This window comes from Desmodus rotundus, chromosome 9 (genome assembly GCF_022682495.2).
Source record: "Desmodus rotundus isolate HL8 chromosome 9, HLdesRot8A.1, whole genome shotgun sequence".
Classification (NCBI taxonomy): Eukaryota; Metazoa; Chordata; class Mammalia; order Chiroptera; family Phyllostomidae; genus Desmodus; species Desmodus rotundus.
The window spans coordinates 44,349,874-44,374,753 of NC_071395.1; the positions used below are offsets into that span (position 1 = coordinate 44,349,874).

The 24,880-nt window shown below is 40.0% G+C and overlaps 1 protein-coding gene and 3 pseudogenes across 2 annotated transcripts; 2 read left to right on the forward strand and 2 right to left on the reverse strand.

Annotated features, from left to right (window-relative positions):
• Positions 1-2,408: 2,408 nt before the first annotated feature.
• Positions 2,409-3,733, reverse strand: LOC112296430 (eukaryotic translation initiation factor 3 subunit E pseudogene; annotated as a pseudogene).
• A 5,988-nt stretch (positions 3,734-9,721) lies between these two features.
• On the reverse strand, positions 9,722-15,108 carry LOC112301544 (eukaryotic translation initiation factor 3 subunit E pseudogene; annotated as a pseudogene).
• A 1,494-nt stretch (positions 15,109-16,602) lies between these two features.
• Positions 16,603-22,130, forward strand: LOC112301434 (olfactory receptor 7A5-like). Of its 2 annotated transcripts, none has more exons than XM_045192527.2 (2): positions 16,603-16,671; positions 21,161-22,130. In XM_045192527.2, the coding sequence occupies exons 1-2, from the start codon at positions 16,622-16,624 to the stop codon at positions 22,095-22,097; spliced, it is 987 nt and encodes a 328-aa protein (XP_045048462.1). In that variant the 5' UTR covers positions 16,603-16,621; the 3' UTR covers positions 22,098-22,130. The 2 variants fall into 2 exon arrangements, with proteins under 2 accessions (XP_045048462.1, XP_024412644.1); XM_024556876.3 differs by lacking the exon at positions 16,603-16,671 and adding an exon at positions 20,616-20,702.
• A 2,061-nt stretch (positions 22,131-24,191) lies between these two features.
• On the forward strand, positions 24,192-24,311 carry LOC112301590 (U2 spliceosomal RNA; annotated as a pseudogene).
• The last annotated feature ends 569 nt before the right edge of the window (positions 24,312-24,880 follow it).

A 24,880-nucleotide genomic window follows, 5' to 3' on the forward strand; every position in this document is an offset into this window, starting at 1 on the left:
AAAATTCTCAACAAAATATTGGCAAACCGCATCCAGCAATATATTAAAAAGATCATCCACCATGACCAAGTGGGATTCATCCCAGGGATGCAAGGATGGTACAATAATCGCAAATCAATAAACATAATACACCACATAGACAACAGCAAAGACCAAAACAACCTGATCATATCAATGGATGCGGAAAAAGCATTTGATAAGATACAGCACCCATTTCTGATAAAAACACTCAGCAAAGTGGGAATAGAGGGAACATTCCTCAACATAATAAAGGGAGTATATGAGAGACCCACAGCCAACATCATACGCAATGGACAAAAACTTAGAGCTTTCCCACTAAGATCAGGAACAAGACAAGCCCTCTCTCACCATTCCTATTCAACATAGTATTGGAAGTCCTAGCCACAGCAATCAGACAAGAAAAAGCAATAAAAGGCATCCAAATTGGAAAGGAGGAAATGAAGCTGTCACTGTTTGCAGATGACATGATAGTGCATATGGAAAATCCTATAGACTCCAAAAAACTACTCGACCTAATAAATGAATTTGGCAAAAGAGCTGGATACAAAGTCAATACCCAGAAATCAAAGTCATTCCTGCATCCCAACAATGAAACAGCAGAAACAGAAATCAGGAAAAAAAATCCCATTCGATATAGCAACAAGAAAAATAAAGTACCTAAAATAAACCTAACCAAGGAGGTAAAAGACCTGTACTCAGAAAACTACACAACACTGAAGAAAGAAATTAAGGAAGACACAAACAAATGGAACAAATGTACCATGCTCATGATTGGAAGAATTAACATCATCAAAATGGCCATACTACCCAAAGCAATTTATGGATTCAATGCGATCCCTCTTAAAGTACCCATGACATATTTCACAGATATAGATCAAATACTTCAGAAATTCATATGGAACCATGAATGACCCCAAATAGCTGCAGCAATTTTGAGAAAGAAGAACAAAGCAGGAGGGATCACAATACCTGATATCAAACTGTATTACAAGGCCACTGTGATCAAAACAGCCTGGTACTGGCATAAAAACAGCCACATAGACCAATGGAACAGAACACAGAGCCCAGAAATAAAACCAAGTCTTTACGGCCAATTAATACTTGACAAAGGAGGAAGGAGCATAAAATGGAGCAAAAATAGTCTCTTCAACAAATGGTGTTGGGAGATCTGGACAGCTACGTGCAAAAAAATGAAACTTGATCACCAACTTACGCCATACACAAAAATAAATTCAAGGTAGATAAAAGACTTAAGTATAAGTCGTAACACCATAAAAGTCCTAGAGGAAATCATTGGCAGGAAGATCTCAGACATTCTATGCAGCAACATCCTCACAGACACATCCCCTAAACCAAGGGACATAAAGGAAAGAATAAACACATGAGACCTCAGGAAAATAAAAAGCTTCTACATGGATAAAGAAAACAGCATTAAAATGAAAAGAGAACCATTGAAATTAAGGACAATTTAACAATAGCCAGAGGGGATGGGGAGGGGATAGTGGGGACAGGGGCCTATATGAGCTACTATAAAGGACACAAGGACAAAATCAAGGGGGAGGGTGGAGGTGGGGGAGGGAGGTGGGTTCAGCTGGGGTGGGGTGGAGGGATGGGGAGAAAAGGCAGACAACTGTAATTGAATAACAATAAAATTTTTTTAATTTAGTTTCAGATACAGGTAACATACAACATTATATTAGTTTCAGGTATATAACATGGTGATTCAATATTTATATACCTTACCAAGGGATGGCTACAACACTGTAGTAAACACATGTTACCATATATAGTTATTACAAAATTATCAAGTCTATTGCCTATGCTGCCTTTTACATCCCCATGACTTATGTTATAACTGGAAGTTTATACTTCCTAGTCCACTTCCTGTTATTCCCACACCCATAGATTCCCTCTCTAGTAACCCTCAGTTTGTTCTCTGTATCAGTTTGTTTCTGCTTCATTTTGTTCATTTATTGTCTTTTTTAGATAGCACTTTGCTTTTTTCCCAGGGTGAAGAGATACCTTCTACCATTTCTCAGTGTGAATCAGCTACCTCAGCTCTAGATCCTACTCCAGTCCATGCACTGCTATGCATTTTTCCTTCTAAGTAATTTATTGAAGTATAATTGTATAATATAATTGAGACATGATTCAAATATACAATGTGATGAATAAAAGTCATAAAAATTATACTCCATACTTCATGTTTCCAGTTGTGTATAAGTCAAGAAACTGCACCATAAACTTTTTTTAATGAAACACGCGATTTCATTCTCATTCTCCAAAATTTATACTCAATATGTTGTTTCTAAAATGTATTTCATCATTTATATAATGGTTTTATTATTTCATCTCTCCTTTACAGTTTATGTTGTTTTTTTGTTTTTTTGGTCTTGTCTTTACAGTTCTTCAGTAGAAGGCAGAGTCTTGAGTTGCCCAGTTAGGAGCCTCTGACCCACTATTCTGATTAAGTTTCTTCTCAATATTCATGGCCAACATCTGCTTTCCAAATGAAAGGCTTTTGGTCTTTTTAATCACTTGCTAATAGGGTTAGACTGCATTGTTACGCATAATCACATGACCTAGTTTAGAATCAATTTTGGCATCCAGTCTTGCATTACTAATCAAATTTGCAATCCACCTTTTAGTTTCTTCTGGAGTCATGTTAATGCTGATACACTGGTGGATGCAACAAAAAGTCTCAAATATGAAGAGACAAGCATTTTCAATAAAATCCTCAATATAAACCACCAAGTAGAAGTCATTCACAAGCACACATTTACATTCCCTCAGCTATTTCTGAGCTCCATCAAAGTTAACATATAAACATTCAACAAACTCTGTAATTGGGTCTTTATATGTGTAAGACTCCTGTTGAATAACTTTAGCTAGATCTTTAACACCTGCTGGCATTTTCGAACATCATTGTTTTTATGACTGCTGTAGTTAAATAGCAAAGAACAAATGGACACATTGAATTGCATTAAGATACTGTGGCTGGTACAGGAAGAGATCAATAATATTATCATGCCCTTTGGGATTGTGGAAGAAACACACAGAGACCAGTGAATGAGCTGTGTTTGCTGCTGAAGAGACTGAAGTGGAGAAGTGACAGAATTATTATCGATGGTCTCTTTTAACCAGGTAAGGTTTTCCATGGCTGCATCCCAATTCTGCATTAAGATTTCAGAGGCCAGTTTCCCCCAGAGTGAACTCAAAGCATTTCTATCCATTGCTGGAACCAATGCTCTGAAGAAGTAAAGGTATTCTGCTGCTCCAGAATAATTTCTACATTCATATTGGAATTTTGCATATCTATAGATTGTGTCTAAATATTCTTGCCTAAAACCATGCTTGTCTGACAGGCACTCAAACAGCATCATACCACCCCTGCCTGACTGCATTTGCCTTGTAGTTTCTGGATCTTCAAACATCTTCACAGTTGGTTCTGTTTCTGCCTGAAGCTGTCTCAGCTGTGCAACAATTGTGTTCTTTTTTCTCTCAAAGCATGAGGAATATCATCAGAATAAAGGTTTTTGTATACATCCATAGCAAAGTCTACCATGTTGGTATCACTAAGAAGATCCAATTTTCCTTGTAATAATTCCTTTTCATTACATATCTCCTTTATGGAAAGAAACTCAAGCAAGGGAAAGACTAGATGCCTATCCAAAAACTACGAGATGGGAGTAGTCAAGTGGTACTCAGGCATGTTGCCAAGAAGCGGCCCAAGAACCATTAATGGGTTCTTTTTTTTTTTTAATTTTTATTGTTATTGATTACAGTTGTATGCCTTTTCTCCCCATCCCTCCACCCCACCCCAGCTGAACCCACCTCCCTCCCCCACCTCCACCCTCACCCTTGGTTTTGTCCATGTGTCCTTTATAGTAGTTCCTGTAATCCCCTCTCCCCACTGTCCCCGCCCCCCCCCCGCCCCCCCGCGCTGGCTATTGTTAGATTGTTCTTAACTTCAATGTCTCTGGTTATATTTTGTTTGCTTTTTTCTTCTATTGCTTATGTTCCAGTTAAAGGTGAGATCATATGGTATTTGTCCCTCACTTCCTGGCTTATTTCACTTAGCATAATGCTTTCCAGTTTCATCCATGCTGTTGCAAAGGGTATAAGCTCCTTCTTTCTCTCTGCTGCATAGAATTCCATTGTGTAAATATGCCAGAGTTTTTGGATCCACTCGTTTGCTGATGGGCACTTAGGTTGCTTCCAGTACTTGGCTATTGTAAATTGTGCTGCTATGAACATTGGGGTGCACAGCTTCTTTTGGATTGGTGTTTCAGTGTTCTTAGGGTATAATCCCAGCAGCGGAATTCCTGGGTCAAAGGGCAGCTCCATTTTTAGTTTTCTGAGGAAATTCCATATTGTTTTCCACACTGGCCTCACCAGTCTGCATTCCCACCAACAGTGCACTAGGGTTCCCTTTTCTCCGCATCCTCTCCAACATTTGTTTGTGGATTTGTTTATGTTGGCCACTCTGACTGGTGTGAGATGATACCTCATTGTGGTTTTAATTTGCATCTCTCTGATGGCTAGTGATGCTGAGCATCTTTCCATATGTCTCTGGGCCCTCTGTATGTCTTCCTTGGAGAAGTGTCTGTTCAAGTCCTTTGCCCATTTTTTCATTGGGTTGTTTGTCTTCCTGGAGTGCAGTCGTGTGAGTTCTTTATATATTTTGGACATCAGGCCCTTGTCTGAGGTATCATTGGCAAATATGTTTTCCCATACTGTTGGTTCTCTTTGTAATTTGGTGCTGTTTTCTTTAGCCATGCAGAAGCTTTTTATTTTGATGAGGTCCCATTTGTTTATTCTTTCCTTTATGTCCCTTGCTTTGGGGGATGTGTCTGTGAGGATGTTGCTGCGTGGAATGTCTGAGATTTTCCTGCCAATGTTTTCCTCAAGGACTTTTATGGTGTTACGGCTTATATTTAAGTCTTTTATCCATCTTGAGTTTATTTTCGTGTATGGCGTAAGTTGGTGATCGAGTTTCATTTTTTTGCACGTAGCTGTCCAGATCTCCCAATACCATCTGTTGAAGAGGCTGTTTTTGGTCCATTTTATGCTCCTGCCTCCTTTGTCAAATATTAATTGACCGTATAGGTTTGAGTTTATTTCTGGGTCTCTGTTCTGTTCCATTGGTCTATGTGCCTGTTTTTATGCCAGTACCAGGCTGTTTTGATCACAGTGGCCTTGTAATACAGTTTGATATCAGGTATTGTGATCCCTCCTGCTGTGTTCTTCTTCCTCAAAATTGCTGCAGCTATTCAGGGTCGTTTATGGTTCCATATGAATATCTGAAATGTTTGTTCTATGTCTCTGAAATATGTCATGGGTACTCTAATAGGGATTGCATTGAATCTATAAATTGCTTTGGGTAGTATGGCCATATGGATGATGTTAATTCTTCCAATCCATGAACATGGTACATGCTTCCAATTGTTTGTATCTTCCTTAATTTCTTTCTTCAGTGTTGTGTAGTTTTCTGAGTACAGGTCTTTTACCTCCTTGGTTAGGTTTGTTCCGAGGTACTTTATTTTTCTTGTTGCTATATCTAATGGGATTTTTTTCCTGATTTCTGTCTCTGCAGTTTCGTTGCTGGTGTACAGGAATGCCTTTGATTTCTGAGTATTGACTCTGTATCCAGCTGTTTTGCCAAATTCATTTATTAGGTCGAGTAGTTTTTGAGTGGAGTCTATAGGGTTTTCCATGTACACTATCATGTCATCTGCAAACAGTGACAGTTTCATTTCCTCCTATCCGATTTGGATGCCTTTTATTGCTTTTTCTTGTCTGATTGCTGTGGCTAGGACTTCCAATACTATGTTGAATAGGAGTGGTGAGAGAGGGCATCCTTGTCTTGTTCCTGATCTTAGTGGGAAAGCTCTAAGTTTTTGTCCATTGAGTATGATGTTGGCTGTAGGTCTCTCATATATGGCCTTAATTATATTGAGGACTGCTCCCTTTATTCCCACTTTGCTGAGTGTTTTTATCAGAAATGGGTGCTGTATCTTATCGAACGCTTTTTCCGCATCTATTGATATGATCATGTGATTTTTGTCTTCGCAGTTGTTGATGTGATGTATTATGTTTATTGATTTGCAAATATTGTACCATCCTTGCATCCCTGGGATGAATTCCACTTGGTCATGGTGGATGATCTTTTTAATATATTGCTGGATGCGGTTTGCTAATATTTTGTTGAGAATTTTAGCGTCTAAGTTCATCAGCGATATTGGCCTGAAGTTTTCTTTCTTTGTTGTGTCTTTATCTGGTTTTGGGATTAGGATGATGTTGGCTTCATAAAAAGAGTTTGGGAGTCTTCCATCAGTTTGGATTTTTTTGAATAGTCTGTGAAGGATAGGGGTTAGCTCTTCCTTAAATGCTTTGTAGAAATCTCCTGTGAAACTATCTGGTCCAGAGCTTTTGTGTGATGGGAGTTTTTTGATGACTGCTTCAATTTCCTTTGCTGATATTGGTCTGTTCAGGTTTTCTGCTTCTTCTTCAGTCAGTTTTGGAAGATTATATTTTTCTAGAAATGTGTCCATTTCATCTAGGTTTTCAAATTTCTTAGCATACAGTTCTTCATAGTAATTTCTTACGATCCTTTGTATTTCTGTGGTATCAGTTGTAATCTCTCCACTTTCATTTCTAATTCTGTTTATTTGGATCCTCTCTCTTTTTTTCTTGATGAGCCTACTTAAAGGCTTGTCGATTTTGTTTATCTTTTCAAAGAACCAGCTACTGGATCCTTACAGTTGTGCTTTTAGTCTCTATGTCATTTAGTTCTGCTCTGATCTTGGTTATTTCCTTCCTTCTGCTTGCTCTGGGCTGTCTTTGTTGTTGTTCCTCCAGTTCTTGTAGGCATAGGGTTAGGTTGTTTGTTTGAACTGTTTCTAACTTCTTAAGGTAGGCCTGTATTGCTATGAACTTCCCTCTCAGGACTGCCTTTGCTGTGTCCCATAGGTTTTGGGTTGTTGTGAGTTCGTTTTCATTTGTTTCCAGGAAGTTTTTGATTTCTTCCCTAATCTCGTTCTTGACCCATTCATTGTTTAATAGCATGCTATTCAGTCTCCATGATTTTGAGTGTTTTGGGTTTTTACCCTTGGCGTTGGTTTCTAGTTTCAGACCCTTGTGGTCAGAGAAGATGCTTGATATGATTTCAATTTTCTTGAATTTGTTGAGGCTTGCTTTGTGTCCTATCATGTGGTCTATCTTTGAGAAAGTTCCATGGACACTTGAAAAGAATGTGTATTTTGCTTCTTTGGGATGAAAAGCTCTGTATATATCAGTTAAGTCCATTTCCTCTACGGTATTGTTAAGTGACACAATATCTTTGTTGATCTTTTGTTTGGAAGACCTGTCCATTTTTTATAGTGGGTGTTAAAATCCCCTACTATAATTGTGTTGCTGTCAATATCTTTCTTGAAATCCTCCAAGATTTTCTTTATGTATTTGGGTTCTCCTATGTTGGGTGCATATATATTTACAATGTTTATGTCTTCTTGGTGGATTCTTCCTTTGAGTATTATAAAGTGATGTTCTGGGTCTCTCTTTATGGCCCTTCTTTGGAAGTCTATTTTGTCTGATATGAGTATTGCTACCCCTGCTTTTTTTTCCTGTCTGTTTGCTTGGAAAATTTGTTTCCAGCCCTTCACTTTCAGTCTGTGTAAGTCTTTTGTCCTGAGATGGGCCTCTTGTAGGCAGCATATGTGTGGGTCATGTTTTCTTATCCAGTCAGCTGTTCTATGTCTTTTGATTGGAGCATTTAATCCATTTACATTTAAGGTTATTATCGATGGGTAGTTATTCATTGCCATTATTTCCTACCTGTGTTCCTCTGTCTTTCTCTTTTCCTTCCTTTCCTTAAAGCAGTCCCTTTAGCATCTCTTGCAGAGCTGGTTTGGTGGAGCTGTATTCTTTTAGACTTCTTTTGTCTGGGAAACTCTTTATTTGACCTTCTATCTTGATTGAGAGCCTTGCTGGGTAAAGTAGTCTTGGTTGCAAGCCTCTGGTTCTCATTACTTGGAATATTTTTTGCCATTCTCTTCTGGCTTGGAGCGTTTCCATTGAGAAGTCAGTTGCTAACCTTATTGGGGCTCCCTTGTATGTTACTTCCTTTTTCTCCCTTGCTGCCTTGAAGATCCTCTCTTTGGCTTGGAAATTTGCCATTTTAATTATGATGTGTCTTGCAGTGGGTCTCTTTGGGTTCCTCTTGCTTGGGACTCTCTGTGTTTCCTGGATTTGGGTGACTTTTTCTCTCCTCAGTTTAGGGAAATTTTCCATCATTACTTTTTCAAACAGGTTTTCTATCCCTTGCTCTTCTTTTTCTCCTTCTGGTATTCCTTTTATACGGATATTGTTATGTTTCATGTTGTCCTGCATTTCCCTTATTGCCTCTTCATTCTTTCTGAGCCTCTTTTCCTTTTCTTGCTCCTTCTGGGTGTTTTTTTCTACTTTGTCCTCCAGCTCGCTGATCCGATCCTCTGCTTCAGCAAGCCTGCTTTTAATTCCTTCTACTGTGTTCTTCAATTCAGAAATTGTATTCTTCATTTCCTCTTGGCTCTGGTTGATAGTTTCTATTTCCTTTTTCATGTTGATATAGTTTGCAGTGAGTTCATTGTAGTTTCCTTGTAGTTTCTGGTAGTTCTCTTTGAGCTCAGAGAGCTCAGTGAGCTTCCTGATGACCATTGCTTTGAACTCAGTGTCTGATAGTTGACTTGCCTCTTTTTCGGTTAGTATTCTTTCTGAGACTTCCTCCTTTCCTTTCATTTGGGAATTGTTTCTTTGTCTTCCCATTGTTTGTGAGGCTCTTCTTGTTGGCCTCTGCTTCTTAAATTGCTTTGTTCTGACTCCCTGGATTTATGATATGAACTTCTATGGTAGAATGCCAATGGGATTCGGTGGTGCTGTCTCCTTCATCTCCTGTGCTCACTGGTCTTGAGCTGACGTTTATGTGTTTAACACGGTCTAACTCTAGTCTTTTCAGCACTCCAGGTTTTGTTGTCTCACCTGTGGGAAAAAGAGAAAGGTGGGGAGAAAGAGAAGAAAAAAAAAAAGCAAAGATGGGAAGGAGGGAAAAAGGAAATAGAAAAGGAGGAAAGGAAGGAAGGAGGGAAGAAGGAATAAAGAAAGATCGGAGGCAAGATAAGAAGGAATTTTAACAAAAATTAAAACATAGAAATAGATAAAAGAAGGCAGGAAGAAGACATAAAAATGGTAAAGGATGGGAGGAAGAAGGAATGAAGAAAAAAAAAGAGAGAGGAAGAAGGAATTCAGGGGGAAAGAAAAAAAAAAAATCTTCTGCTGGCTTTAAACTGGTCAGGTTAGTTCTGCTGGTGTCCTGTCTGTGCAACGGGAGAGGGTGGTTGGAAGGATTGGTTTCACTTTTCTCCCTTCCTGGGTCACACTCTTTCGCTGTTGTTCAGCCTGCAGACTCTCCTATCACTGCAGCTCCCCTCTGCTGGGTGTTCTGCCTTTGTCCTAGAGAGCTAGTAGGCCGTGCAGGGTGCGCAAGTGTTATGTAGGCTTTGTAGGTGTGGTCCCTGGCAGGCAATCAGGCGGTTGATCAGCCAATCCAGCAGCTTTGTTCTTGGGACAGGCAAGAGGGGGCTCCAGCCGCTTTGGCTTGGGACGCGTGCGCGCGCAGCAGGGGGATCCAGCTGCTTTGGGTTTGTGACCCTCGCAAGCTGCTTTATGCTTGGAAAACGCGCATCCAGCTGACCCCGCGCTTGGTGAGCATGCAGCCGGCCGAGCCAGAGGCCTTTTGCTTGGGGGCCGATCCAGCTGCCCTGGGTATGAGTCTCACAGGCCGGCAGGGCCGCCCTGGGACTGAATCACGTGGCACTCGGTTCCGAAGTTTTGGGCCTGTGGGTGGAGCAGCTAGCCTCTGCTCCAGATGATCTCGGAGGTTTCAGGTGTGGGCGCCCCTCTGGGGTTTCATGTATGGGCCCCATTCGCTAATCTGCGCCCTTGCGCGCGACCTGACCTCAGGTGAGCGCCATGGCTCCAGTTCTGCTTATCCCCGCCCTCGCAGTCCAGGGGCAGAAGGGGGAGGGTGCCAGGGGCCTCGGCTACTAACCAGAGTTCTCTAACTAGCCCCTGAGTGTGTCTATTTTCTTTTTCTTTTTGAGAAATTCCTCCTTTTCAAGCCCCCCTGGTCCAATCAAGCACCTGGCTGCTCACAGCTCAGCCTGGCCCTCTCCCAAGACTCCTGCAGCAGCCCCTGCGCCAGGGCTGGCGCTTCTGCCTCCCTTGTACCGCGCGGTCCTGGGTCCCGGGGACCTTATTGTCCTTGAGCACTCTTCTTACTGTCAGATCTTTCAATGTCCTCTATCTTTGGTCTCTGATCTTCGTATATGCTGGAATACTGTTGGCTGTTCACTCTGCTCCTCAGATCAGCTAGGTATTTCCCTGGCGTTGAGGGGAAGTGGACTCCGCTCCCACCTATGTTGCCGCCATCTTCCAGGTTTTTCCAGTTTTTTAATTTCTATATCTCACTTATTTCATTTAGCACAATTCCCTGTATGTCCAGCCATGTTGCAACACATAGTACAATTTCATACTTTTCTATCAATGAGTAATATTCCATTCTATATATGTAGGTCATCTTCTTTACCAAATCTTCTATCGATGGACACTTGGTCATGTGTTCTTATTCACTCAGACACCCTATGTCCTTTGCTGAGAGCATTTAAAGTCATTATTGATAGGTTCATAGTCATAGAATTCATATCTAAAGAGTGGTGATTTCCTTCTGGGAAGAAAGAGAACAAAGAGACAAGAACCCAAAGAGGTCCCCGAGGACTAAATCTGGCACAAGTTTGCATTCTGTTTTTCTCTCCTAGCTGCAGGCAATTAAATCTCTCAGCAAACAGAAAGACAAAAGAAAATGTCTTCAGTGAGGCACATGGGAATTGAGCTCCTCAAGCCACAGAAATCCTTAAATGCTTCCACTCAGTGCTCTCGGGTGTACTCTACCAATAGCAGATTATGAGAAACACAGTTGTGTCTTCCAGGAGTCACATGAGTCCTTCCACCTCCCTGCCCTTTCTAGAGCTATAGAACAGGAGCCCCACAACAAATGTTCTATTCCTGAGTCTGGAGGGAGATTCTGGACTACCAGAGTATCTTCTTTCTCCCATCCGTCTTTTCTGGCATCAGCCTCTGTCCTGGGGCATCCCTCCCTTTGTTTTTCTGCTCCTCATTTCCCACCAGGTAGGATGTATCTGTTTCCCTCACTCAACTGTCTGGTTTTGCAGCCTCTGCAAATATTTATTATGCAATTACTGTATGGTGAGCACTAAAATATATTCTTTGGAGGAAGAAAATAGTAAGATTTGTTCCTTCTTTTAAACTCAGAATCTAAACTTGGGCAAAGTCCAATAAATAAATAAATGCAAAACTGTCATTACACGTGTTACTGTAATCTTGTTACAAATAACCCCAAATAGTCATATCCTCCTGCAGGTCCACCAAAGCTTCACAAACCAGTTTAAAATAGCATTGAAACTTGAAGGACAAGGGGAGTTATATTCCCGCAGCAGAAGGAAATAAGCACGCATGAGAAAATGCTACAGAAAAGTAACTGGGCATTATAATGAAGAGTTAAAGTGTAGTTAGGAAATGAAAATTAGCTTGTAGTACATGATGAGCAATGAGGGCCAGAGGATAAAAACTGAACCATGAGCCTAGCTATGTGGGCAGCCACCAGATAACAGAGTCTTATATTCTGGCTACACAAATGTTGATTAATTCTAAAATTGGTGGATAGTCAGTGTAGGGTTTATGGCAGTGACATCCAGAATCAGTCTCACCCTATAGAAAGGTCATCTTAGATCAAGTTTTTACCTTCATGTGATGAACATATTATATGAAAGTCATAGATAAAAGTGAAGTGGATATACTTTGATAGCAATAGACAAATTCATAGAGAAAAAGAGGTTACCAGAGGATGAAGTAAGAGAAAATGAGGGGTAATTGCTTCATAGATATAGGATTACAGTTTGGGGTGATGAAAATGTAAGGTGGTGATGGTTGGATATTGCAAATGTACTTAATGCCACTAAATTCACATTTAAAAAAGGTTAAAATGGGAAATACAATCGTGTGTTGATATTTTCTTGCACCTTGTTGAGTATTTTCAGTATTGCAATCTGAAAATGTCTGCCATTTTCCTCACATATTTCAGTGTGTTCAAGTTTACTTTCTGGAGACTTTTATTTTCTTTGTAAGCTGCCTCATTACCGTGGTTATTCATGCTATTTGATGGTTTCCTTCTGTGTCTAGGCAGCTCTGTATGTGTGGCACTTCTCTAGCAGATTCCTAGGAAGAGGTCTTGCCATTATTTTCTTTTTTCTTTTTTTTTCTGTTTCTGTTCTGCTTGTTTGTTTGTTTTATTTTTTAGAGTCAATTGTTGATAGCTACTGTGGTGAAGGAAATAGACATACAAGTCCAGGAAGCACAGAGAGTCCCAAACAAGATGGACCCAAAGAGGCCCACTCCAAGACACACCATAATAAAATGCCAAAGGTTAAATACAAAGAGAGAATCTTAAAAGCAGCATGAGAAAAACAGTTACCTACCCCATGAGCCCCCATAAGACCCACCTGATTTCTTAAAAGAATCTTTGCAGGCTAGAAGGAAGTGGCAAGAAATGTTCAAAGTGATGAAAAGAACCCACAACCAAGACTATCCTACCCAGCAAAGCTATCATTCAGAATCGGGCAGATAAGAAAAAAACTAAAGGAGTTCATCATCACCGAACCAGTACTATATGAAATGTTAAAGGGTCTTCTTTAAGAATAAAAAGAGGAAGGTAAAAAATATGAACAAGAAAATGACAACAAACACATATCTATCAAGTACTCTTTCTTTTCCTCATTCCTGAGACCCAATTTTATTCCTGTCCCTGACTTTGATCAGACACTTCCTTTTGTTTTTTTTTCTTCTTTTAAATATATTTATTGATTATGCTATTACAGTTGTCCCATTACCCCCCCACTCCACTCCATCCTGCCCACCCCCCTCCCTCCCACATTCCCCCCCCCATAGTTCATGTCCATGGGTCATACTTATAAGTTCTTTGGCTTCTACATTTCCTACACTATTTTTACCCTCCCCCTGTGTATTTTCCACCTATCATCTATGCTACTTATACTCTGTACCTTTAGCCTCCTCTCCCCCTCCCACTCCCTTATTGACAACCCTCATGTTCTAGTTGTTTGCCTAGTTTGCTCTCATTTTTGTTTTATGTGTGGCCGTTAATAACTGTGAGTTTGCTGTTATTTTTACTGTTCCTATTTTTGATCTTCTTTTTCTTAGGTAACTCCCTTTAACATTTCATATAATAAGGGCTTGGTGATGATGAGCTTCTCTAACTTGACCTTATCTGAGAAGCACTTTATCTTCCCTTCCATTCTAAATGATAGGTTTGCTGGATACAGCAATCTTGGATGTAGGTCCTTGCGTTTAATCTTGGGTAATGTAATTATGATGTGCCTTGGTGTGTTCCTCCCTGGGTCCAGCTTCCCTGGGACTCTCTGAGCTTCCCGGACTTCCCGGAAGTCCATTTCCCTTGCCAGATCGGGGATGTTCTCCATTATTTGTTCAAATAAGTTTTCAATTTTTTGTTCTTCCTCTTCTCCTTCTGGCACCCCTATAATTCGGATGTTGGAACGTTTCAAGGTGTCCTGGAGGTTCCTAAGCCTCTCCTCATTTTTCCAAGTTCTTTTTTCTTCATTCTTTTCTGGTTGGATGTTTCTTTCTTCCTTCTGGTCCATACCATTGATTTGAGTCCCAGTTTCCTTCTCATCACTATTGGTTCCCTGTACATTTTCCTTTGTTTCTCTTGGCATGAGGCTTTTGGTCTTTTGAATCACTTGATTATAGGGTGAGACTGCATTATTACCCATAATCACATGACCTAATTTAGAATCAATTTTGCCATCCAGTCTTGCATTTCTAATCAAATTTGCAATTCACCTTCCAGTTTCTTCTGGAGTCATGTTAATGCTGATACACTGGTGGATGCGACAAGAAGGCTCAAATATGAAGAGACGAGCATTTTCAATAAAATCCTCAATATAAGCCACCAAGAAGAAGTCATTCACAAGCACACATTTACATTCCCTCAGCTATTTCTGAGCTCCATCAAAGTCAAAGTTAACATATAAACATTCAACAAATTCTGTAATTGCGTCTTTATATGTGTAAGACTCCTATGGAATAACTTTAACTGGATCTTTTAGCACCTGCTGCCGTTTTTGAACATCTTTGTTTTTTATGACTGCTGTAGTTAAATAGCGAAGAATATGTGGACACATTGTCTGAATCGCATTAAGATACTGTGGCTGGTACAGGAAGAGATCAATAATATTATCATGCCCTTTGGGGTGGTTGAAGAAAACAGAGACCAGTGAATGAACCATGTTCGCTGCTGAAGAGACTGGAGAGGAGAACTCCCAGAATTATTATCAATGGTCTCTTTTAACTGTGTAAGGTCTTCCATGGCTGCATCCCAACATCTTAATCTTCTACATTAAGATTCAGAGGCCAGTTACCCCCAGAGTGAACTCAAAGCATTTCTATCCATTGCTGGAACCAATACTCTAAAGAAGTAAAGGTATTCTGCTGCTCCAGAATAATTTCTACATTCATATTGGAATTTTGCATACCTGTAGAGTGTGTCTAAATATTCTTGCCTAAAACCATACTTGTCTGCCAAGCAGTCAATCAGCATCCGACCATCCCTGCCTGACTGCATTTGCCTTGTACTTTCTGGATCTTCAAACATCTCACAATTGGTTCTGCTTCTCCCTGAAGCTGTTTCAGCTGTGCAACAACTGTGGTTCTTTTTTCTCTCAAAGCATGAGGAATATCATCAGAATAAAGGTTTTTGTATACATCCATAGCAAAGTCTACCATGTTGGTATCAGTAAGAAGATCCAATTTTCCTTGTAATAATTCCTTTTCATTATATATCTCCTTTATGGAAAGAAATTCAAGCAACGGAAAGGCTAGATGCCTATCCAAAAACTGCGGGATACGAGTAGTCTAGTCATACTTCACCATGTTGCCAAAGAAGAGACCCAAGAAGGTTTAATGGCTTCTCAATGTAATGGTTAAACCTGAGCCTCAATTTGCTTATTTCTGAAGGTAAAGTAGGATAGCAAACAAAACTTCAGATGAATGTTGCAAGAAATAAATGAGATGTGAATTTTTTTTGACTCCAAATAAACTGTTCAAGGTAAGGTTGTATGATTGCATATAAGTTTGTTTGTGTACATTTTATTTCAAATAAACACACACACATATGTACACAAACACAGACCCATATATACTCTCGATTTGAAAGGACACTTAAGAGAAAGTTGAAAGGATAAAAAAGGAAAGAATGAATATAAAATTTAATATAATAAAATTTTACTATACAATTTAAAGATGGAGAAATTTAGACACAAAGATTTAAAGTAAATGTTACATAAATGTAAATGAATCTTTTTGTTATATTAATATTTGGGAAGCATAAAATATGAAGCCCATCGACGCTTAGGTGAGAAGAAATTCACTACCAGCCAGAGAGGCTGAATATCTACAAAATGATTATATGTGTCTTCCAATTAAGGGGGAAATACAATGCAAAATGCCTTTATGCAGGTGAGGTTAAGTGAATGAAATGAGACACTCTATCTCAATTTTCTAAACAAATTCCTTTGGATAAATGTCTGTCTTCAATTATTAAGGCTAATGTAAGATTAGCAGATTAGTGGTTTAAAAACAAACACATTTATGCTGTGACAATTCCTGAGGTCTCCTGGCCTAAAGTCAAGCTGTTTGCAGCCCTAACTTTCTTCAGGAGACTACGTGAAGAATTTATTTACTTTTCTGTTCCAAGCTTAGATTATAGTAAAAAAAAAAATCTACCTGTATTTCTTATAAGCAACAAATATTTCATAGTGAGGGACTAAATGACAGCTCTTGTGATATGAGGTTGAAATTCCAAATTGTTTTGGTCAACATCTCGTGAAGCTCGGTGTGTAACACTCATGGTTTAATTCATAGAATGTAGTTCTCCCCCCTGTTGTAAAGAAAATAGGAGTTTTCTGTGGACATCAGGGGTTGTGTCTCTAACACAAATCAATATAGAGGGATTTGAGTTTTCTAATCCAGACTGGATCCTCAGTCTTAAATTTGGAAGTTTTAAGTGAGGGTTTGGATAAAGTTTTGGGAGGTTAGTCTTTTTGACCCCACAGTCTTTATGAGGAGGAACTAGTAAAAATAGGATTCACTGGACTTCCAAGCTGGTCTTTTGGGAACACAGAATCTCCAGGAATATGGTCCCTTCTGTGTAGACCCTCAGGGAAATCACGCAATTAGAGGTTGGAAGAACAGGATGGAAATGTACCTAATGAGCAGACATAGGGAACTGTAAATAGCTCCTCAACTCCACCCTATCAGTGTGTGTGACTATGGGCGGGACGAGACCTCGTTGTTGCTTCTGGAACCCTAAGTTTGTCTAGGAGACCAATGCTTCCACCCTTCCTGCTGTCTTGTCTGAGCAGAGACCTTCCCACTCCATTGTCATCCATCCAGGATGTTAGACTTCCTTTACTGGGAGTCTAGTCTCTCAGAGCTTGGGATCAGGTGAGTCCATCCTCTCAGAGCTCTGGATCAGGTGAGGCCAAGGGTGCAGTAGGGCCTCCAAGAAAGAGTCAGAGAGACCCAAAGCCAAGCCCTTGACCCAAGGCCACGCCCAAGACCCAAGACCTCATTCACCTGAGGTCTCTTGACAGCCATCAGCCTATGGTTGTTTCCCTGCCTGATTAACAAGTTCATGATTTGTTTGGGATGCTAAAAAGAGAGATGAACATTGAAGTCAGCAATACATGGGTCATTGCTCACTACTCCCTGATGGAAGCTCAATTGAGGTGGCAATGGGAGGCACAAAGTATTTCAAGTGAAATTAGAACAGGTACAATGAGTTTTTCATCTAAAAGGAGGAGGAAAATAGAGTACTAGCTGTGGAGAGCTGTGCAGTTAAGTGAGGACAGTTCTTTATTTTTATCATGGGGCATATTTAACAGTATCCATATTGATGAGACAGATCTATATTCAATACCCTTCTTGCAAATATTACCCTGCAACAGTGGTCATGAGTGATACATTCCACAGTATCTTCTTTCACTCTGGGTATTCAATTAGCATGAAAAATAATGTGTTTGATAAGTAAGAAGGGGTGTGCTAAATAGCTTGACTTTGCCATTACTTCATGACCTGTGACCCAATACACTTGTGGGTTAGTTAATTCATTGTTTCTTCTAGTGTAAATTGTCTGCAAATTCCAGACATTTGCAGAATGGGGTCAGCATGCTTTCATTCCTGTTTTTTATTGCTTTCTTCTAAACAAAGAATTGGGGAAGTTTTTTTTTCTACCAACTTTGTTGTTGTCATTGAGTCCTTTTATGTGCATATATGTGGAGAACTGTGAGTATTTATGAACTGTATGGGCTCAAATCTATCATTCAGTCACATTGTATTCTCTCCATTGCTTTCTTATTTCTACTTTTCTTACTGAGAAAAAAAATACTGCTGTTACTTTTATATTCTTCACTTGTGAATGCTTGCTATAAAAAAATGGAAGTGAATATTCTTGTGTGTACTTAGCCATAATAAATCACCTACACACATACTGCCACTCGTTCACGTCTCCTTCATTCTGTATTGCTCCTTTGGCTTCTGTGGTCAGCTCCATTTTCACAATGGACATCATCTTCTACCATCCTCTGGAAGGTATTCTTTATAAAGATTTGACTAAAGTTTATCTGTACCTTCCATAAGATAATTTGAGTCCACATATCTCTACATAAGAAGAAATTCTAACTTAGATACTGCTCTATCCCTGATTTTAAAAGCCTCTTTATAACATTCTTTTATTTCCAAGTTTGGAAATTTAATCTGTGATTAGTTGCCTTTTCTCTTGCTGCTTTTAAGATTCTCTCCTTATCTTTAATCTTCAATAATGTAATTATGATGTGTCTTGGTGTGTGCTTTCTTGGGTCGAATTTCTTTGGGACACTTTGAGCTTCCTGGAAGTGTATTTCTTTTGCCAGATTGGGGAAGTTCTTCTTCATTATTTTTTCAAAAAAGTTTTCAATTTCTTGCTTTTCCTCTTCTCCTTTTCCCACCCCTATAATTTGGTTGTTGGAACAGTTAAAGTTGTCATGGAGGTTCCTAAGCCTCTCCTCATTTTTTTGAATTACTGTTTCTTCATTCTGTTCTGGTTGAATGTTCATTTCTTCCTTCTGCTCCAAGCCCTTGTTTTGAGTCCTGGTTTCCTTCCCATCACTGTTATTTCCCTGTACATTTTCCTTAATTTCACTTTGCATAGCCTTTACTTCTTCCCTCTTTTGTGACCATATTCAACCAATTTTGTGATCATCCTGATTACCAATGTTTTGAACTGCACATTTGATAGATTGGCTATCCATTGATCACTTAGTTCTACTTTTGGAGCTTTCATCTGTCCTTTCATTTGGGCCATTTTTTGTTTTCTCGGTATGCCTGTTACATAGTAAGGGGTGAAGCCTTAGGCATTTACTAGGGTAGGTCAACCCAAGTTGCCATGCAACAGCACTGAATATGGGAGAGGGATCAGAGAGGAAATAATACCTCTTGGTCAGCTCTCTATGGGCTTTCAGTCAATTTCACCACTACCCACAAGCAAATTGGGCCCTTCTGGTGCTGATTCCCAGGTGGGTGGTTTTGTGTATATTCTAGGACCCTGTGGTTCTCTCCAACGAACTCTCCTGTGAGGCTGGGAATTTATTCTGCCACCTCAACCCTCACAGGTATTTTAGTCAGAAGTTCTGAGGCTTTATTTCCCTGCATTGAAACCTGGTCTGTCTCACTTCCCAGTTGTTCCTTCCAGTCTATCTCCACTCACTGCACCATCCACTGCCTTGCTAGGAGTCCTCTCTGTCAAGCTGCCCATCACCACCCCTCCTACCAGTCTGGATGAATGTTTCTTCTTTAAATCCTTGGCTATTGGACTTCATTACAGTTCAATTTCCTGTCAGTTCTGGTTGTTTTTTTGTTTTTAAATTTGTTGTTATCCTTCTTTTGGTTGTGCGAGGAGGCACAGTAAGTCTACCTATGCCTCTATGTTGGCCAGAAATCTTATTTTCCTCCATTCAATTTTCTTTAACACAGGTGCTAAATCACTGTTAAGCAGGTTTTATTCTGCTTGCCATTTCTTTCATTTCATAACTTCACATTTACTTAAATGGGTTCCTAAGTAAGTGCACATATATATACATACATTTCTGAAAATATAAATGTGAACCGAGCAAATGAAGCTGTGCTTGCTCAGATCCAGCATTGTGATAGAGAAGGCAGAGTACAGTGAAAGAAATGTTTCCATGATAATGTGCTCAGGCTTAAATCACATGAAGAAAGTTACTCAGGGTAACTTTACATGATTTATTGGCATGTGCAGGCCTTCTTGGTCAGGTCTGGGGGAGGCCTTTGCATGTTGGATGAAGACCAGAACCAGAATTAGATAGTGCCTACTGATTGGCTAAAAATGACATCCAACCCAAAGCCCAAGAAAAAGAATGAGGCCACAATGAAATGTGAGTGAGAGGTTTGTCTCATCTGCATTTTAACCATGTAAAAACCCACTAGTCAAATAACTATAGAATAGACACAGGAAAAGCCAGTCTTCTACTGATTGATATTAAAAAGATTTCCTTTTGTAAATACTAGTTTATTTTGCTGGTCAGATTTCATTTGTGGTAGTCAATCCATAAGGTGTTTCCACACCACGTGTTGGTAACTACCTTTGTCTTTTGGACAAATATATACTTTCTCCTTCGTTATTTTTGCTTTACTTTAAGGGAGTGCAGTTAGGGTTGGAAAGCTGCCAGAATCCAAATACATTTCTTCCTCATCATCTCTCAGAGATCACCTGAGCTTATTATCAATAGATCTTTTTTCCTCCTTATGTCTTTTATTCTCTCACCCTCTACATTTATGTTTCTTTAAATACAGGGCATAAAATAGACATTCCAGTATGGAACCCCAAGCTTATTTGTGCATGCACACTAACCAAGCAGTATTGACGTACTATGCCTAAATTCTTTTTGGAAAAGATACTTGATCTGGACAGCTGACTTGTATCTAGTCATAGCCTAAATAGTGAGTGGGACAAACATGGAGTCCCCACACGTGAGGAGACCTGCTGTGTGTGTGCACCCACCTCGTAACCCGAGAGCAGTGCTCAGAGCAGGGGTACCTGGACCCATGTATTCCAAGGTGACCAATCACACAGGGGCCAGAACTCCATCAAGAGAAGGGACTGAGGAGGAAATTCTTTTCAGTTCAAAGAATGCTTTTCCAATCAGATTAATAAAGTGTAAGATTTTCATAGTGTGCAAAAGGGATTCTCTGTGACTTGAAGTTTCAACAGCAGCATGCAGGCCCCCTTGTTTCTTCCTATCACCTGACACCATCTCTCCTGCCCCAGACACACTGGCTCAGTGTGAGCCTTCATTTTACAAAACTACCATCTTCCTTAGGCCCTTTGCACTGTCTGTTCCTGCTGCCTGGAAAACCCGTACTCCCTCTTGGCCTCCTGCTTAGTCTTCTTTCAGTGCCTGTTAATATGTTGCCTGTTGGTAAGTTTTGACAAAAAGAACAACCTCTATCAACTTTCTACATTTAATGTGATTTACCTTTTCTATAACATGTACTCCATTGGTTATGTTGTATTATTATTTTTATTTAATCATATTCTTTGTCCATGATGGTATCTAGAGACTCTTATTTTTCATCAGCCTGTTCTCCAAACATGGAACATGGAACATGGTCTAAAGTCAATATACGAGTATATTCCTCAAATGCACGAACTACACCCTTAATTATACAGCAATGTGCATTGTGTTTGAAGAATGGGTTGATGGTACAAAAGGAAATTCTAAAGAGCAATGGCACAGGACATGCCTTAACAACAACCAGATCCTACACCAAATATGGAAATTATGTTTTGGATTCCAAAATATAAATGTAGCATTTATTTCAGTTACTAATGCTTCTAAAGTGAAAATTTGCTTCATTTGCTTTTATTTTTTGGTAGTCAGCTGCGCCACATGGAACCAGGCAATGTTACACAAGTTTCAGAATTTCTTCTCCTGGGATTTTCAGAGACACCTGAACTGCAGCCCCTTCTATTTGGGCTCTTCCTCTGCATGTACCTGATCACTGTGTTGGGAAACCTGCTCATCATCCTGGCCGTCAGCTCAGACTCCCACCTCCACACACCCATGTACTTCTTCCTCTCCCACCTGTCCTTGGTTGACGTCTGTTTCACTTCCACTACTGTCCTGAAGATGCTGGTGAACATCCATATACAGAGCAAAGGCATCACCTATGCAGGCTGCATCACTCAGATATATTTCATTATGCTCTTTGCAGGGTTGGATGACTTCATCCTGACTGTCATGGCCTATGACAGGTATGTGGCCATCTGTCACCCCCTGCACTACATGGTTATCATGAACCCCTGGCACTGTGGACTGCTGGTTCTGGTGTCCTGGATCATGAGTGCCCTGGATTCCTTGCTACATTGCTTAATGGTGTTGGATCTGTCCTTCTGCTCAGACTTAGAAATCCCCCACTTTTTCTGTGAACTCAAACAGGTGGTCCAACTTGCCTGTTCTAACACCTTTCCTAATGACATGGTGATGTACTTTTCAGCAGGGCTGCTGGGTGCTGGTCCCCTTACTGGGATCCTTTATTCTTACTCTAAGATAGTGTCATCCATACGAGCAATCCCCTCAGCTCAGGGGAAGTATAAAGCATTTTCCACCTGTGCATCTCATCTCTCAGTTGTCTCCTTATTTTATGGTACAAGCCTAGGTGTGTACCTCAGTTCTGCTGGTACCCGCCACTCACAGTCCAGTGCAACAGCCTCAATGATGTACACTGTGGTCACACCCATGCTGAACCCCTTCATCTACAGTCTCAGGAACAAGGACATAAAGAGGGCCCTGGAAAGATTCCTTGGCAATTAGACTTTTCAAGGGCCAACTGTACATGGCTGAAGAAGTGCCCATTAATGTTCCAAGTTTCAGAGCAAGAAGTTCTGACACAAGTTAATACAATCTTTGGACCATATGTAATTACACATTCTCATGTGCATCATGGGTTAACATGAACTATGTTAGAATAATTTATTCTCTTGTGACATATATCATTCCAAGTAATATTTCTGTCATTTTACTAGAAATGTTCTCATGAATTATACTACTTGTATGTACTAAACTACACTTGGATACTGAGGTCATTTGCATAATTTTGTTGTAAAGGACCATCTCAGAGGACAGTTTTCACTTCCATGGTCATCACTATTCTCTATAGCACTACCTTTACTAACCTTCTTGATAATATAGATTTGTACATATTGGTAGTTTTTATTCCTGGTCTCCTGGTTTTATACTCTTCATTCTGTTATTAGCTGTGTGTCCACATAGCCTACCATAGCCGCTGAAAAAATTCACTAACAAATCCATTTGTACAGGAAGGGTCTACTATAAAATATAATTTTAGTAAATAGTTTGATCTAATATGTAACAGATGACCTTAGATATAATGAAACAAAAAAGCCAAACAACTTATTGATCCACAAAATATTTTTCATGGTGCACATCTACTCATTGATGTGTGCAATATGATGTCCATGTGTGAGGGGCGAAGAGTGTTTTGTGTTTTTTTCTGAATTATTTTCCTGCTTCTGCTTGAAAACTTTCAGTGTGTTCCCTACAAATGGGACTCCTTCTAGTGCTCTAAATGAAATGTCTCCTCCTTTTAATGTTTAAAACTCCACCAAAGGGACAGTGAGTGACTGGTATGAATATCATACAATATATATCACGTTTATGCTCAGGATGTCTTCAGTCTTTACAGTCAAAGGATGAATCATACAGGAGTTAAAATCCTGCCCAGTCATATGAAAAGGGGTTGCCAATTTTCCTGCACAAACGTGCAGGTCATTCCACCCTGTCCTGACTGCCTGGATGGGAACGTCAGTGGACTCACGTTTATGCAGTTGTCTGAAATACATCTCAGTAAAAGCAGGATTGTGGATGCTGTCCTCCAACATCAGTACAAAAGCTAAAAGCAAGTAGCAGATTGTTATAATTGCCCTAAGTTCTGTTTCCTTAGATTATAATATTAGTTTGTTACTGCTATATAACAAGCCATCCCAAATGGGAAATGTTTAATATAATTTCTTTATTTTCTAATGGGTTTGTAGAGTGGGGAGTGGTTCTGATCCTGCTTATCTCCTCATGAGACTGTAGTCAGCTATGGGTCAGCTGGGGTGTGTCTGGTTACCTTGGCTGGGTTTGCAATATATTAGGGTCTCAGGTTCTGAGACTGGTCTAGAGAGTCCTTGGGCTATGTGTGAATGTCCCCTGCTCTGGAAGGCCCACCTGCTAAGTTCATACAGTTGAGCCAGCATCTGACTATGAGCAGCGGAAATGACAAGGCATGGTTAAGCACACTGTCACTTCCACCATGCTTATTGGCCAAAACAAATAAAAATTCATAGTCCATCTGGTTTCAAACTTGGACAAATTAACTCTGCCTTTGTATGGCAGGAGCTTCACAGTCACATGGCCAAAGACTGCAAACAGACAAAGAATTGGGGCCACCTCTGGAAACAGTCTTCCTACCACTTGTGTAAATTTCAATTCAGTCATGTTTTATTTCTGCATCCCCCACCTCAAACTGAATGATCTTAGAGAAAACAGTGAGAGTAAAAATATGTCTAATGAGCAGATGTAAAATTCTTCTGTAGAGGGTCAAACAGCTCCACATATAAACATCACCACCCCTGCCCCCGACTCCAGCTTGCCATTTCTAAGCTGAAAAATAATAAAACTTTCTGTCCAGATTTCTTGAGACCAGGGACTTAACTCTAGGACTAACAGAGCTAGTAAGCTATTCCTTTCCTTGCACCATCTCTTTAGGCTTCCTCATGTAGACAGTGCTTTTCATTTCATTGCCCTGCTCTTCACATATTCATAATGATTCCTAATCTGGTACTTGTATTTGCTGGGGGTGGCATGCCTGATGGAAAGAGCTGGTATTTAAAATGAAGATACATCGGTTCGCGGCCTTTTGGCTAAGATCAAATGTAGTATCTGTTCTTATCAGTTTAAAATGCAGATACAACAAAGAATGGAATTTGAAAGATGAGGGGTCGTTGCTACCTAAGATCCACTGTGAATACCCTGAATGTGAAGGTTGACAGGAGGTGAGAATCTCTGGAGACCACAAGGTACCCAGCAGGCAGGGCAGTAAGTGATGTCACAAGTGCCCATCCATGCCAGGTTCCTTTCTGGTGGAAGGCAGGTTCTGTTACCACTAAGTATTTACTTATGCAGACAAAAAACACGTAAATTTTTCATTTGGTCTCCCTATGGCATTTCTGGGGTGTATTTTAATAATTATCTTCAAGATTCTTATTATTCATCAAGGCTTTTTTTAAAAAAAAAGTCCTCACCCTAGGGCATGTTTACTGATTTTCCAGAGAGAGGAAGGAGGGGAGGGATAGAGACAAACATCAATGTGACAGAGAAACATTGATTGGTTGCTTCCCTAAGTGCCCCAACCAGGATCGGACCCTTAACCTAGTATAAGCTCTAACGGAATTAAACCAGAACCTTTTGGTGTACGGGACGATGTCCCAACCTGCTTAGCCAATTCTGTGCAGCAATTACAAAAACACACATACACTTATTACAACAGTGTGTTGACTTTGGGATGGCACTATCTTAAAGGGATGTTCTGC